The sequence below is a fragment of the Myodes glareolus genome, chromosome 17 (genome assembly GCF_982192425.1).
Source record: "Myodes glareolus chromosome 17, mMyoGla1.1, whole genome shotgun sequence".
Taxonomy (NCBI): domain Eukaryota; kingdom Metazoa; phylum Chordata; class Mammalia; order Rodentia; family Cricetidae; genus Myodes; species Myodes glareolus.
The window spans coordinates 12,790,168-12,805,571 of NC_142042.1; the positions used below are offsets into that span (position 1 = coordinate 12,790,168).

Below are 15,404 nucleotides of genomic sequence, written 5' to 3' on the forward strand. Positions count from 1 at the left end.
CAAAGCAGTCTTTGTCTTCATTCTAGGAATCTTGGATATGCATTCAGTTATTTCAGGAAGTAGACCAGAAACCTAAAAGACGTTCCCATTGGAATGCACCCGGAGCATTTAATTTAAGATTTCAAGCCTATTGGAATTCTACTGACTGTATTCCAGCTCATTTACATGTCAAAGATATGAAAAATCGAGTGGAGATCTTATAATTCTTCCTAGTTTTAAAAACTAATTTAGTATAATATAAAAGAACAGAATTTTTATTTCTGTGTTTTTGGAGTCAGGGTTTTACTATGCAGCTCTGGTTGACCTTGAATTTGAGATCCAAGGATATATTCCCACACCTTGCTAAGAACAGAATTATCAATAGAAAGGAAGAAAGGAAGGAAGGAGGGAGGGAGGGAAGGAGGGAGGGAGGGAAGGAAGGAAAGAGGGAGGGAAGAAAGGAAAGCTTGACTGTCCAAGGGAGAACAAACTGCTCTCCAGCTCTGAGTACAGAAGCTAAGGATGTTCCTTGTGTTGACTGGCCAGCAGATGGCAGAGCTCTTCAACAGGCCAGTCTTGTATTTCTTCTAGGTTGGGTCAGCAATTTCCTCATCAACTAATTTCCAGAGAGTTTTAGCTAAGAGCCACGCAGTGGTTTGAATAAGAATGCCTTCCACGGGCTCAGATGTGTGAACACGTGGTCTCCAGTGGGTGGCACAATCTGGAGACGCTGAGGTGGTGCCTGCCACCTGGCGGGGGAAGAACGCCGCCGGGGCAAGCTTGGAGAGTTAAAGCCTCCAGCTGCTTCCAGTTTCTCTCTCTGCTTCATGGTTGCTCGCAGTTCAAGATGTGAGGTCTCTACTTCGAGCTCTAGTTGCCACACCTGCCACTTGTGCCCATGCCTCTTTGATGAGATGGGCTCTTATCTCTCTGGGACCGTAACCCCAAATAATCTATTTTCTCCATCAGGTGTCTTGGCTGTGATCTTTTACCACAGCCACAGCAAAGGGACTAAGAGAGGTCACTGCTTCTTCCTGCCACTCTCTCCTTCCCCTCCATTCTCCCCCTCTCCTCCCTCTCTCCCCTCTCTTCCACTCTCTCCCTTCTCCCCTACTCTCTCCCTTCTCCTCCATTCTCTCCCTCTCCCCTACTCTTTCCCTTCCCCTCCACTCTCTCTTTAAAAGTTCCTTCCCTCTCTCCCCTTTGTCCCCACTGTGACTGGAGGACAGAATGCTACCCAGGAGATTAAGTTAGAATTATTGCAAGAGTCTCCTGAGGGTGGTTATTAGAAACTGTCCTCCAGTGACAGATAGCATGTAATTAATCCTGGCTCGTGGAGAGGAAGGTGATTGATTTTAGATGGAACTAAAAAAAAGAACAGGGTAAGAAATGGCACAAAATGAATTTTTATGTCTTCTTTTATTAAAAACCAACAAGTTGGTCTGTGAGAACGGTGGGGATCACGTGGAGGATGAAGTGGGGGTGTGGGAGGCAGACCGAGGTATGCCTGCAAATTAATCATCATCCACTTCCAACAACAGATGTATTTTTATAACACACCTAGGAATTGTTTTTGCTAAAAGTATTGAGTTCTCACCTGGGCCCACAAGAAGACTTTATTAGTTACTTTTCTTGTAGCTATGACCAAACGCTTGACGAAAAGCAACTTGGGAGGAGGATTTTGGCTCATGGTTGCAAAGAAGCCATGTTGGAGTGTATGATGGTGGGAAGTTGTGGCTATGACCCCTCTCATCTTGGTCGGCCAGGAGCCAGAGAGGAGAGCTGAAAACAGAGGCAGGCTACAAACTTTAAGTTCCTACCTCACCACAGCACAATCCTGTAGCTAGCTTTAGCTGGTGTTCTACACCATCCAAGAATAGCACCATGAGCTAACAACCAAGTGTTCAGACAGCACCTGTGGAGACACGCTCACCCTCTAACATGAACTAAATGTAGGGCAGAAGCCTGACTTCTCTGATGCCTTTTTGTGTCTGTGTCCTTTGAGTGGCCTGCTTACCCTGCAGATCAGCAAGTGAATTATCCAGCCCCCCCTTTTTAGGTCTGATCGGTTGTTGTCCTTAATCTGCAGTCACCCTGGATTGAAAGGGGGAAAAAACCCCACAGTGCAGACCACCCCTTAGATGAGGGCAACTACTCCTGAAGGCAGGCTGTGCCCTAGAATGACACTATTTTCCAGAACACAGTCAACGAGCCCGCACTTAGATCAAGGCAGCTTCCTTATATACGCTTCTTGTTCCCTGTCTCATTTGTCCTCTGTTTAAGCCTAACACTCATGAGTCTCCCAGACATGGGCTTGGGGTCACTAGCTGCCTAATAAGATACTCCCCCAATCCTGATGGGATGTTGATGGGTGCCACCTTGTAACCTCTGCACTATGAGTTTACGAGTTCAATGGCCATGTCATGCCCCAAAAGACAGTGTTTTCCCCCATACTATTTTATAATTAGATTTCTTTCATAAACAACTGAGCAAGTGCTTTATATAAACTTCATTTGCTTTGCCAGAAGAACTAGATGTATTCTAATCATGTAAATTGGATACAAACATAATAGTCCCCATTAATAAGATTGAATATATTTAACCGAGAGGTACTCCCTCCTCCTGTTAAATTGGGAGAAAATTTAGCAACATTACCACCTACTGGAAAAGTAGACCAATGTGCCCCGCCCCCATAGCCATAATCCTTTACTAATAATAGTATATGCAATTTCCTTTGTGTGAATGTTATGGACTATGGATTACAGACCTGTTTGTGCTCAGTGACCTTTCTCTATATAAGACCTCAAGCAGATCAACCAGGATTTGGGTAGTTTTCTTTCCTTTTTTTCTTTCCTTTTTTTTTTTTTTTGAGACAGGGTTTCTCTTTGTAGCCTTGGCTGTCCTGGATCTACATCTGTAGACCAGGCTGGCCCCCAACTCACAGAGATCTACCTGCTTCTGCCTCCTGAGTGCTGGGATTAAAGGCGTGCGCCACCACCACCAGGAGCGGCTATTTCTTTATTTCTTTTCCTTTCTCTCTCCCTCCCTTCCTTTATTTTGAGCTGTTGTTTCTTTGATGATATTGAGAACTACACTGAGGGTTTTCAACATCTTTCCCAAATTTATGAGCTTCCTTGGACGTAAGTCAGTGTCACTGTGGGCAGACACTAGCGATTCTGAGAGAATTGGAACGACTCAAAGGGATAGGCAGTGCGCAGCGAATTTACACTCATTGGTTCCTCCTGCCTGACAGGACCCGGTGCAGTCCAAGCAGACCCCCGTGTAATTACAACACCTGGGGCGACAGTGATGCTACTGAAGCCATGAAGGCTCACCCAACACCAGGAAGCAGGGCCTTCAGGACTAGCGTGTCACTGTGGACTTTGGGTTCTTGGACATGGCCTAATGTTCCCTAAGCTTCTATATGAACGGACCGCCATCCATTTGAGATGCCCCTTTATGGGTGTCCCTTCTTGTATTCAGATCTTTTGCTGGAGGAAAAGCTCAGATTTAAAGCCTCTAGCCTCAGTAAATTCCAACAGGCTTTTAAAGAATATAGATCACAGACACTGCTTGATTCACCAATCAAACAAAGATGGACAACTTTTCTAACAGTAAGGATGGGTATGAACTAAAATTTATAAAGAAGGCCTGCAGGCCCTTCCTTTCGAGTGTTGTAATCCCCGCAGTGATCAAAGGCAGAGCAACTGGCTTCATCTTACCCAAGTTAAACTACAGAAAGAAGAGGTCAGTTCAAGCCAAGATCTCAGTTTCACTGCAACCTGGATATATATGATGACCATATTCATAAAAACCCACTTCACTAACCAAGATTAGATAGGAAGCCATGGTAAAATGTTTCAGATATATTTCACAAATGCCTGGGGTCTCAGCTTTTCATAAATATGTAAAAAAGAGGTTTCCGACTCAGAAGGAAACATATCAGAGAGGAAAGTTTTTGGTGTGTATGATCCACTTCTGTTTGAATGATACGTCCTTTAAAGAAATGTCCAAGTGACCATGGCTTCTTCACCAAGACAATAATGGAGACAACAAGGTTGGTGAGGAAAATGGTACTTGGAGCCAAATTCACACCTTCTCTGAAACTAGTCAAATTCTGGATACTGGAAAAAGCAAGTATGTACATGCATGCATGCATGCATGCATACATACATACATACGTACATAGTAGTAAATAATTGGAGAAAGGAGAGGCTAGGAAGATTGGCAGAACCAATTTCTGGTGAAAAAGATAGAAAAGGTTTTCCAGTAGAAAAAGAATGGCCACTGATCAAGCTCTACTATAGAGCTACAGTACTGAAGACAACCTGGTATCAGCATAAGAACAGACAGGAGGACCAATGGAATCGAATAGAAGACCCGGATATTAATCCACACACTTTTGAACACCTGATTTTTGACAAAGAAGCAAAAAATATCAAATAAAAGAGAAAGTATATTTAATAAATGGTGCTGGCATAACTGGATATCAACATGTAAAAGAATGAAAATAGATTCATATCTATCAGCATGCATAAAACTCAAGTCCAAATGGATCAAAGACCTCAACATAAAGCCAGCCACACTGAACCTCATAGAAGAGAAAGTGGGAAGTACACTTGAACTCACTGGCACAGGAGACCACTTCCTAAATATAACCCCAGTAGCACAGACACTGAAAGAAATAATTAATAAATGGGACTTCCTGAAACTGAAAAGCTTCTGTAAAGCAAAGGGCATGGTCAACAAAACAAAGTGGTAGCCAACAGAATGGGAAAAGATCTTCACTAACCCCACATCAGACAGAGGTCTGATCTCCAAAATATACAAAGAACTCAAGAAATTGGTCATCAAAAGAACAAATAATTCAATAAAAAATGGAGTAGAGACCTAAACAGAGAACTCTGAACAGAGGAATCTAAAATGGCTGAAAGACACTTAAGGAAATATTCAACATCCTTAGTCATCAGAGAAATGCAAATCAAAACAGCTCTGAGATTCCATCTTACACCTGTAAAAATGGCCAAGATTAAAAACACTGATGACAACTTATGCTGGAGAGGTTGTAGGTGTAATGATTGTTCTGTCTCTTTAAGAGCCAAGCCACACCCATTCCCTCCCTGTCCCCTGAGGCAGGCAGGTCTTCCTTCCTGCTTGCAGCCTTAGTCTCTCTCTCTTATCTATCTCTCCATCTTGGAGAGGGAGCAAGGGAAGGAGGGAGAGAGAGAGAAGAGAAGGGAGAGACAGACGCTCCCTCTTTGAGATGGATAAGAACAGAGAGGCAGAGAGAGAGAGATGACATGTGCTCAGTTATGCTCATAGCAGCATTGTTTGTCATAACCAGAACCTGGAAACAACCTAAATGTCCCTTGACAGAAAAATGGAAAAGGAAAATGTGGTACATTTACACAATGGAGTACTACACAGCAGAAAAGAATAATGACATCTTAAAATTTGCAGGCAAATGGATGGAGCTAGAAAACATCATATTGAGTGAGGTAACCTAGACCCAGAGAGACAATTATCATATGTACTCACTCATAAGTGGTTTTTAAACATAAAGCAAAGAAAACCAGTCTACAATTCACAATCCCAGAGAACCTAGACAACAATGAGGACACTAAGAGAGACATACATGGATCTAATCTACATGGGAAGTAGAAAAAGACAAGATCTCCTGAGTAAATTGGGAGCATGAAGACCATGGGAAAGGGTTGTGGGGGAGGGGAGAGAAAGAGAGGGGAGCAGAGAAAAATGTAGAGCTCAATAAACCCAATAAAAATAAAGTAAAAAAAGTTGGCCATGGAGTAGGTCAGGAGCTGTGCTTTGATTCTGGGTGTCCCCCAAAGGCTCATGTGTCAGAGACTTGACTGCCAGCCTGTGGCACCACAGGGAAGGGGTGGAACTTTTAGGGTGTGGGGCCCAGTGGGAGTATCCTGTATCACTTTAAGACAGTGCTTTTGTGGGAGATCGTGGGTCCTCAGCCCCCCAGTGCCCTACTGCCCTGAGGTGAGTGGCTGTGTTGCACTGTGTGCTCCTCTTCATGGTACTGGCTTGGCATAGGTCCAGTGACCGTGGACAGAAGCCGCTGAACCCTTGCTAGTCCTTTTGAGCTGATTTATATGAGGCATTTGTTCATGGCACCTGCAGGCTGATGAACACAGTGGGGCATCAAGGGAAGGAGATTCAAGACCCAGGAAATTACATCCCCGAGACCTAAGATACAACTCAAAATATTTATTTCATCCAACCTCAGTATTTCACCTAAGATGTGGGGACCATCACCCCGGCAATGCTTCTGTTTTTGTAGCTGACACGGGTTTCTGTCGTTCTTCCTGCACATCCCTTGTCAGCAGGAGGGCTTGCCCTTTCTCAGGTTTGTTGGCAGCCTTACACAGGAACCAAGCTGTTCTCAGCTAACTGAGCATCTCAGGTCACCTCTCTGTGATGTCACCGACCACCTGCTTCTGACCCGAGACCATTCCCTGAGGGAAAATCTCATTATTTTCCAGCTGAGTTTGTCATGCTCTCACTACAAAGTAAAAGGGGATTTTTTTTGATGTTAGGCACACGACAGGCAGACATTCGCCTACTCCACGGGCCCGTGGTTGAGGCCGTACATTTGCTGATGGAAAAAAATGATCTCCACAGAGTGCCCTTGGAGCTCGCGGGGGCTATTTATAGCTTCTGACACGGGAGGTTTCAGGTGAAGAATGGCCACCATTGTTCATTCTCAGAGGAGTTCGGCAGGAAGGCCTATGAGGTCTCCCTAGAATGTTCTAAGAGATGCCATCTTACAGAACTTGTCTATGGCAAGAGAAGGGTGAAGGAAAATGGAACACACATCAAGACATACAATGGAAATTGGGGTGTGAGCCCACTTTTTGGTTGTTTGATTTTGCTGGCTTCTCAGTGTTCCTTTTCTTCTGCAATATCAACGAGTATCATGTTTGGAGAGGGGAGTGTGGGTCCAGCATCTCTGAAGGAATGATTGTTCTACTCAGAGAGGTACAGGTACCCAGACTCTTCACATGACAACTCTCTCTTCCTCATCTTTAAATACGACATCTGTAGATTCCATCTGCTCCAGCCAGAGGCTGCAAGCAGCTCACATCTCCTGATCACACTTTGCTCAGTTTCAGATTCTCCTGTGTCCCCACCTAGAGCCCTTGCTCACTGAATCCCACCCTGACAAATGCTCCCCGTTGTCTTTGACCTACTTCTAGTCCCGTTTTCCCCCAGAGGGCCTTCTCTGATCAGCTATTAGGGAGCCCTCTGCTTCACTCTGACCTCTGAGTCAATTAGAATTTCATACTATATCATATTACCTTCCACTTTGCGGTGTCGGTTTCTCCAGACAGTCGACACCCGCTGAGGCAGTGATCGTCATGATGCTGGAATAGGGGACCTAGTTTACTTTATCTAGAAGGGGTTATTTGTGCTCACTTACACAAAGGCAGGGTTCAAGCCAGTTTGAGTTCCCTTTCCCTTAAAATCGATTCTAAACACATGCAGACCAACTCGGCTCTCATAGACAGATACCATAGTTACTCCCCAAGGAGAAATACCATCTTCCCTGGTCCCCTGGATGGTACCATTCATCAAATGCTTTCTTTGGAGATGCTATCTTTCCTATACACAGAAAGCCGACTTAGTTCTTCAGGTGAAGCTAAACAAAAGGCAGACTCTACAGGAGAGCAGAGGGAGCCATTCTGACAGAAATCGAGTCCAGCAGACAATTCAGCGACAGCTGTTAAAAGCCCTGGACCTGAATGTTGTCATATATACAGCTAGGGGGAAAAGGGGAAAAGGCTGGCGAGCTGCAGATTCCACAGAGGGGAAACTGATCAAGGCAATCATTGCTTCCTCGTTATGCTGCGCCTGGGTTCGCTGAGGAAGAGGAGGAAAGACACGGAAGAGCAAAGCAATACATGGCATATATGGGGGCACACAGGTCGCCCTCGCTCCCTTTGCTTGAGGAATCTATGGCTTTTGGTTCATACATGAATCATGCATGTTGACATGAAGGGCCACCTCAGAAGAAGGGGCCCCTGTTCCAGACCACTAAGTGCCAGTCTTGTGACCTCGGCAAAGCACTCCATTTGACTTATCCGCGCAGAGGAGACAATGCCACCGTACCCCCAACCAGGAATATATATATTCCGGCTCCGTAAAGGGCCAGGCAGGAGGGAACTCAAAGGAGAGTAAGGCCTGATCTCTGCCCTTCCAGAGCCTGCGGATTATCTCCCAGCGCTGGAACTGCAGTCTAGAGACGTGTTATCAAAGGGACAACATGGCAACGGTGTCATCCGTGCCCTCGTCATCCGGGACTTGTACTCCAGACCGAGCTCTGGGACCTCAGACCGCCACAGTCTTCCTGCGCTTTTCGAGCTTCACCCAGGAAAGGAGGGCATTTCCCGTGCCAAGTTTATCATTCTAAATAAAAGAGAAGGCGGCAAGCTCTCTAGGTTCTTCTCAGTCACAGCTTTCTTGACGGTCACGATGCTGCAGCATAGGCACAACAAAGAATAAGCATATTGTCATGAGCCCCGGATGTAGCAGCTCCCCTCCTTGGGGGAAAGAGAACACGGTAAAGGTCCCTCGCCAGTGAAATGATAAATCTGGTGCGTATCGTCCAGAAACCTGGCCATGTAAGGAAGCCTGATAAAGAATGACTGATCTACCTCTCAAGAGCCCCTTCTACACTCAGGGGTTCTTAGCTCCTATGAATACCAGAGCGGACAGTGCACACCACGGGTGTCTCAGGTGCCAGTCTGTTCAGTCCTCGCCACCCTTGCCCGGTGTCTAGCCTGCGGCCAGGCACAGCCTGCTGCACCTAGAGGCACAGCTTTGTGCTTACCTTGAGGGCCTTCTGCGCAGATTCACTGGACCCTATCGCAATCAGGTTGGGTCCAGCCATGCTGCAGAAGCTCTTCAGATGCAAAGAATCGGCCACAGGGACTGTGGAGACGGCGTAGTCCTATGCGGACAGGCAGACAGAAAGACGAGTGGGCTGTTACTGTGGAGTAATTGCCAAGACTGATTATCAACTGTCAGAACCTCGCTTGCTCTTCTGAAGGTGGCCTGCCCCAGGGGTGAGGGTGGGGAGGCAGGGGAGTTGACTCACAGGTATTGGTATTACTGCTTGTAAGAAGAAAGCAGTTTCCTTCCAGAGTTTAACCCTGCCACCAACTTTGCTAGTTCCTTGGCCTGTGGGGCAGGTGACTCTGGGAGGGTTGTTTGAGTCCCTTGTGGTCACTGTGGGGTCAGCCAGAGCCTCACATTCTTATAGGGATAGGAGATTCTGGGACAGGGAGAGGTGCGTGTGTATGTGTATGTGTATGTGTGTGTGTGTGCGCGCGTGTGTGTGTGCGCGCGCATGTGCGCGCGCGCGCATGCGTGCATTTGTACCGTTTTCGAAGCATGCTGGTGAACCCACCAGCAGTAAATGACCCTGAAGGAAAGCTCAGGAAATGCTGTGCACAGTCCCCAGTACACAGCAATCACCCAGTAGAGGAGATCACACATTATAATCTGAAAATCACATTTCTTATTAGCCATATCTGCATCTCCAGGTTTTATTTTCTAAAAGTGATTTTGTCGGGGACATGCGCTAGTGTCTGGATGATTCCACCTTAGGAAAAGCCAGGAGGTGAACACACTAACTCTCTTGTTCCTGAGAGAGCTCAATGGATCCTAATTATTGAGAAATTTGAATTTAATAGACTTTAAAACGTCTAGCAAATGTACAAATACTAAGAATAATTTTTTAAAGCGGGTGAAATATAAACACAATTACTCATGACATATTGACTCAATGGGGCCATGAATATTTCATTAAGCAATTACTCTGAGACAGGCATAAACGATCCTTCACCTACCTTAAAAGTATCAGCCAAGATTTCAGCGCCTCGCTGGTTTGTCCTTTTAGAAAGGCCCACAAAAAATTCTCTGCCTGTAAGAGATGTGATGGAACATAATGAGTTGGTGACACGGAGGTGTACCCCGTTTCTCCACCTATAATAATGACCTCCAGACATCCCAGAGTTCTCTTCTCTACTGGGAGAGTTCCACCAAAGAGACAACTGTTCTCCTTCCAAAAACCGACTAAATGACTGACCTTAAATAAACCTTTCAAACTCAGCACGGAAGCTTTTAGGAGTTGGGGGAAGGGGTAAAAATGGGTAATGGTTGCTGAATGGGGATGGAGTTCAACTCGGGAAGACAAAAAATGTCTGGTGATGTCTGGTGGTTGCTGTCCAGATATACAAGGGGACTCACTGCTCCTTCACTGCCTCTTAAGATGACTATAAATATACAACACAACCCGATACCTATGGCTCAAGGAATATCTCAGAAGATGGGTTGGAAGACTGAGGAAGAGGATGCCTGTTGGGAGATAGTGTTTTCTAGACTTGACAGGGATGCTGTGCTCAAGAAGTATCAACAAAATGGTTCTAGGGAAGCCAATGTCCTCTAACGGTCTCCGTAGTCACCAGGCCTGCATGTGGTATACTGACATGCATGCAAAAAAAAAAAAAAAAACCACACCCATAATAATAAAAAATAATAAAAATAAACACATTAAATAGTGACAATTAAATAATTCTGGGAGGTTTTGGGGGAGGGAAAGGATATGATCAAAATGTATTGTATGAAAAATCTAAAAACCCCACAAAATGTAAAAAGTAATTAAATAAGTACATAACCAAATTTTCTTTTCTTTCCTACTGCATTCGCTTAAAGGAAGTTTCCTCAGGTCAACAATCCTATGATCCAGGTTTGGTTGATGGCTCCCTAACAGCATTTAGCACTTACATGGCTCCTTTACTCTTTGTATTATCAATAAACTGATGTCTCTAAAAGACAGTTACATTTTCTCTTTTTCCAGAGGGGTCCACATGCTCATTGCTTCACACAGATGTTTCTGTGAGGTGGGATGAGAATGAGGGGGTTCGGTGGCAATGGCCTAATTCCTCCATTATGTTTTCCCACTAAGCTCCCACAGTGGGTTGAGTCTCCACTGATGCCTGGGCACAGATCCACTTTTTAAATTAGAGATCTGCATTTACATTGAGAATTCTAAGAAGAAAAAAACCGATCTATTTGGAATATAATCCACAAAGGAGATATAAGCTAAATGCTTTCCATTCTACGGCTACTGTAGATCTGGTAGTCTCCAAACTTTTAAGAATTGCCACATTAAAAATAAATTCGTTATGATCGAATAATGTATCAACAATTAAATTGTAACAGAAATTTAGAAAACATTTAGAACCCAATGGCATTAGAAATACTCATATTAAGTAGAGATTCTCACTGGATGTGGTAGAGCAAGTCTGTAATTCTAGTGGAGGAGAAGGACCGGGAATTCAAGATCATCATCAACTATACAGTGAAGCTGAAGCTAGCTTGGACTACATGAGACATTGTCTTAAACAAAAAAACAAAAACCAGAAAACAGAGAAGGACAAAGGATTCAATTCAAGTAGTATTTGAAGGGAAACCCACACAGTAGAGAAGTGTACACTTCAAAATCAGTTAGATAAAATGCGAACTCATATATATATATATATATATACTCATATATATACTCATATATATATATATATATATATAGGCATTTAAAAGAAAGAAGCAAAGAGATAATAGAAACACAAGAGAAAGGGGTCACAAAAGCCAATATTTATCCTCTGAAAAGAAGAGTAAAATCAACAAAGTTCTGGAGGTGGGGATAGGGAGGCAGGCACAAGCACAGCGAAGGGGAAGGAAGTGCAGTTGTGATGGCTGGGAACCTTGAAGACATAAAGGCAAAGAAGATAGGATCAGAAAATGGGAGTCACCAGTATGGGCCCCGGAAAGCCTAAATAGTCATATAATCATTAACATAAGCAGATCCGGCTAAAGTCTCCCCTCCAATACAGGAAGCTGCTTATGTATTTGCCTATCAAGGCAAAGGGCTATGCAATATAAGTCGTATTGATTCCAGAGAACAGCAGCATATGAAGCACCCCCAATACAATATTTTGGGGGTAATATAACAGTTCTACCAAAACCAGATGAGAAAAACAGGACAGAAAGAGTATAGGTCATGGAAACAAAAGCTTTACGTATATTAGCAAACTAAATCCAACACCGTACGAGGAAGTGAAGAACGATGGGTTGACTTTATCCCTGATATGCACGGCTGCTCAAGTATCAGAGGTTTAGGTGGAAAAGGAAAATCCTCAAATCACCATACTGAAGCGGGAGAGCATTCACCTGATTACCCAGAATCCAAGTGTTGGCCTTACAGAGCAACCCTTATCCCCGAGCCCAGAAGACGGCAGCCACACTGCACACCACTAGTAAAATGAGCATTTGGTGGCACATCCCTTTCCACAGAAGACTGCTCCACATAGAAAACCCTACATATGGGTCTCCCAACTTCCGTCAAAAGTAGAAAAATCACACAAGAATTCATATCATGGACCTGCAGCAATAGGAACTTACAAGAAGAGCAATATTAAGTACAATATAACTTAGAAATACATATACTGAGACAAACTGCAAAGAAAGATCAGGAAATGATCTTCAGACAGTAAAGAGAATGGCTTCCTGGGGCGGAATGAGGGGACCACACGGGGTTTCTGGATCCTGGCAGGATTCTGGTTTATAAGCCAAGGGTGGGCATGCAAGCACTTATTTTAATTTTATTATTGGTCTTTAAACAGTACACACATTCATAACTCAGTTATATGAAATCTATATTTCACAAAATAAATAAATAAAGGGGAAAATTGATGTTATCTATTCAAGGGAATGAGTTGGAAACAACTTTTTGCCAGTAGCTGCTTTCGTGAGCGACAGATTTCCCAGCAGGAAGTGGGGTTGGAAAGTAGCTCTCCTTCTGTCCATTTCCTGATAAATTATTAATGAAGTGTTGACTCATGGGAAGACGGGGCAGAGAGCACACAGACAGCGCTACAGGATCTGTTAGTTACTGTGCTCTGCCTTATCGAGGCGCAAACGTGCATATATTGGGAATGTAACCGATGCTTCAGGAATTTTACATTTAAAAACAGAAAAAATGGTACATTTTATGTTTTATTAAAGAAGAGATGGAAGGAGGGTCAGTGGGACGACAATGGGGTGCAAGTGTGGAGATCAGAGGATAACCTTGGGTGCTGCTGGGCTTTGAACTAACTCCCCTGCATAAAGTGGGATCCTTTGTTCACCATTGTGCAAGCCAGGCCCACCAGCACCCAGGCTTCTGGGGATTCTTCCATCTCTATTTCTTATCTCACTGTAGACACACTGGAACCACAGAGGTGGGATACTGGTTCTGACTTTCTGTGGGTTCTGGGGAGGAGAGCTCAGGTTCTCACCCTGAGTGGTTAGATCAATAATAATACTAACATTTATATTTCACTGAGTTATGCTGGCACACGGCCAAATCAATTTGCATAGAAATCCATTTGAAGTCATCTTGCCATCTGGAAAGAAATTACTTGTAAATGATGTTAATTTTGAATTAAGGATTTTGAAGTACAAACCCGGTCTAGAATGACACAATGGAAATACTATGCAACATATAAACTCAATTATAGAAAACACGATACGTATCAACAATATCCCTATAAAGAATCACCAGTTATGCACATGAATGTTCTGGTACAAAGGACCTGCATTGCAAGGAAGCATGAGATGTATCTATACATTACAGTGATTATATCTCCAAAATGAAACCATTATTTCATCTTCACTGTGACTTTCTGGACTTCTTTAGATCCTCGTGTTTATCATTCATTAATTTGATGACTAAAGAAACGTGTTAATGAAACAAGCAAGTGGGAGTCAGGTGTTAGGATAGAAAACCAATGTGCGTATACCTGTGAATAAGACATCACCACCATCTAAGGTTGCGTTCTCGTCTTTCATCTCCACGATGTTGAGCTGAAGTTTCTCCAGCGCCTCTTTCATCAGGACAACCTGTTGAAAAGAAAATAATTCACGTTAATACTGACCACTTCCTGATGTGAAAGCCAACTCTCCACAACCCAGCTCCCAATCACATACCCAGGCGGGCGTGCGCCACACACACACACACACACACACACACACACACTCCATCTTGTGGACATAAGAAGTGTATATTGTATAGATATATGGTCGAGAGCAGGACCAGACATGATCATTTCTAAGAGGAGAAATTATTTGCTAGAAAGCACTTGTTTAAAGAGTTGCAGGTGGTGGCCTATGCCTGTGGCCCTAGCATGTCAGAGGCCAACTCAGGAAGGCTGCAGTGAGTTCAAGGCCAGCCTGCTTTATAGAGGGATACAGTGTCTCAAAAACAAAACAATTCTGTTCAGTTTCCTTCTAGTGTAAGGTTGAGTAATACTATAGTCTCTTCTTGTCTAAGAAGGGTAGCTAGTTAGGGCACTGTTAGGGGCTGATAAGCCAAGAAGGCAGGAGGCCTACCCAGTTCTCTTGTCCTTGCAAGAAATTAATTTTAAGCCTAAGTTAGATGGTCAAAATCATGCGCACTGAGAGCAGTAATGGAAAGAACAGTGGTGACCAGTAACTTGATATTTCAGTTCAGAGGAAAAACAGCCACTGTCTGCTTTGAAATATTATCTAAAATACCATTTAGCCAAAGCTTCTCAGTAAATATAAACTGTCCTGTTGCTAAAATTTATACTTATGTGTTTTAAAATCTTAATTCCCTAGAGATTATTAACAAATACAATAGTGGTTGTCCATTCAAAGACTATTGGAAAAAGAAGGCCAGGGACTTGCTGGGTCTAGGGTTTATCTGTTATGGAGTTGCTCTAGGCTGCATCAGTAAACATTACTATGGAGGTTTACTCTATTTTTAATTTTTAAAATTATTCTGAGACAGCTTTCACTAGGTAATTCAGGTTGGCCTTGAACTCATGACCCTCACACTTCTGTCTCTGAATACTGGGATACAGGTGTGTGTCCTAAGAGGCTTACAACTAAATTCATATCCTCCAGTAGCTTGGCAAAAGCTATTTCAATATTTCCGAAGGTTTCTTCGACCTTTAGAATGGCAAGCATCCATTAAGAAGACATGGACAGGGCTAAATGAGAAGCCAGAGCTCACATCACACTGGGCAGAGTACACAGCACAGGCTGTCAGTGAAGAGACGTCGCTACAGACATTGCTTCTAAATGAATAAAAACATGGAAATACTTTGACAATGCTGACATTCATGCGTTCAAAACCACTGAACAGGGTAGAAAGCAAAGTAAACACATCATCTCATCTTTGTCCTGGAACTCAGGCTAAATTTCCACAGCAGAGTGACTCAGAACAATAAAAATTATTTCCATGGACAAAATGGCCTTTCGACAGTAAATACTGAAGTGACTTCTTCTACCAGGAAGGAGAATTGTCATATCATACAAACAGGGGCAAAACA

At 43.7% G+C, this 15,404-nt stretch overlaps 1 protein-coding gene across 1 annotated transcript in view; it reads right to left on the bottom strand.

Moving 5' to 3' along the window:
- Positions 1-15,404, bottom strand: part of Ddah1 (dimethylarginine dimethylaminohydrolase 1) — a 132,710-nt gene that overhangs the window by 22,484 nt on the left and 94,822 nt on the right. Inside the window, exons 2-4 of the mRNA XM_048453667.3 lie at positions 13,851-13,950; positions 9,861-9,934; positions 8,840-8,959 (exon numbers count right to left, since the gene is read on the bottom strand). Of these exons, the coding sequence (XP_048309624.2) occupies positions 8,840-8,959; positions 9,861-9,934; positions 13,851-13,950 (294 nt within the window). The remainder of the gene's footprint in view (positions 1-8,839; positions 8,960-9,860; positions 9,935-13,850; positions 13,951-15,404) is intronic.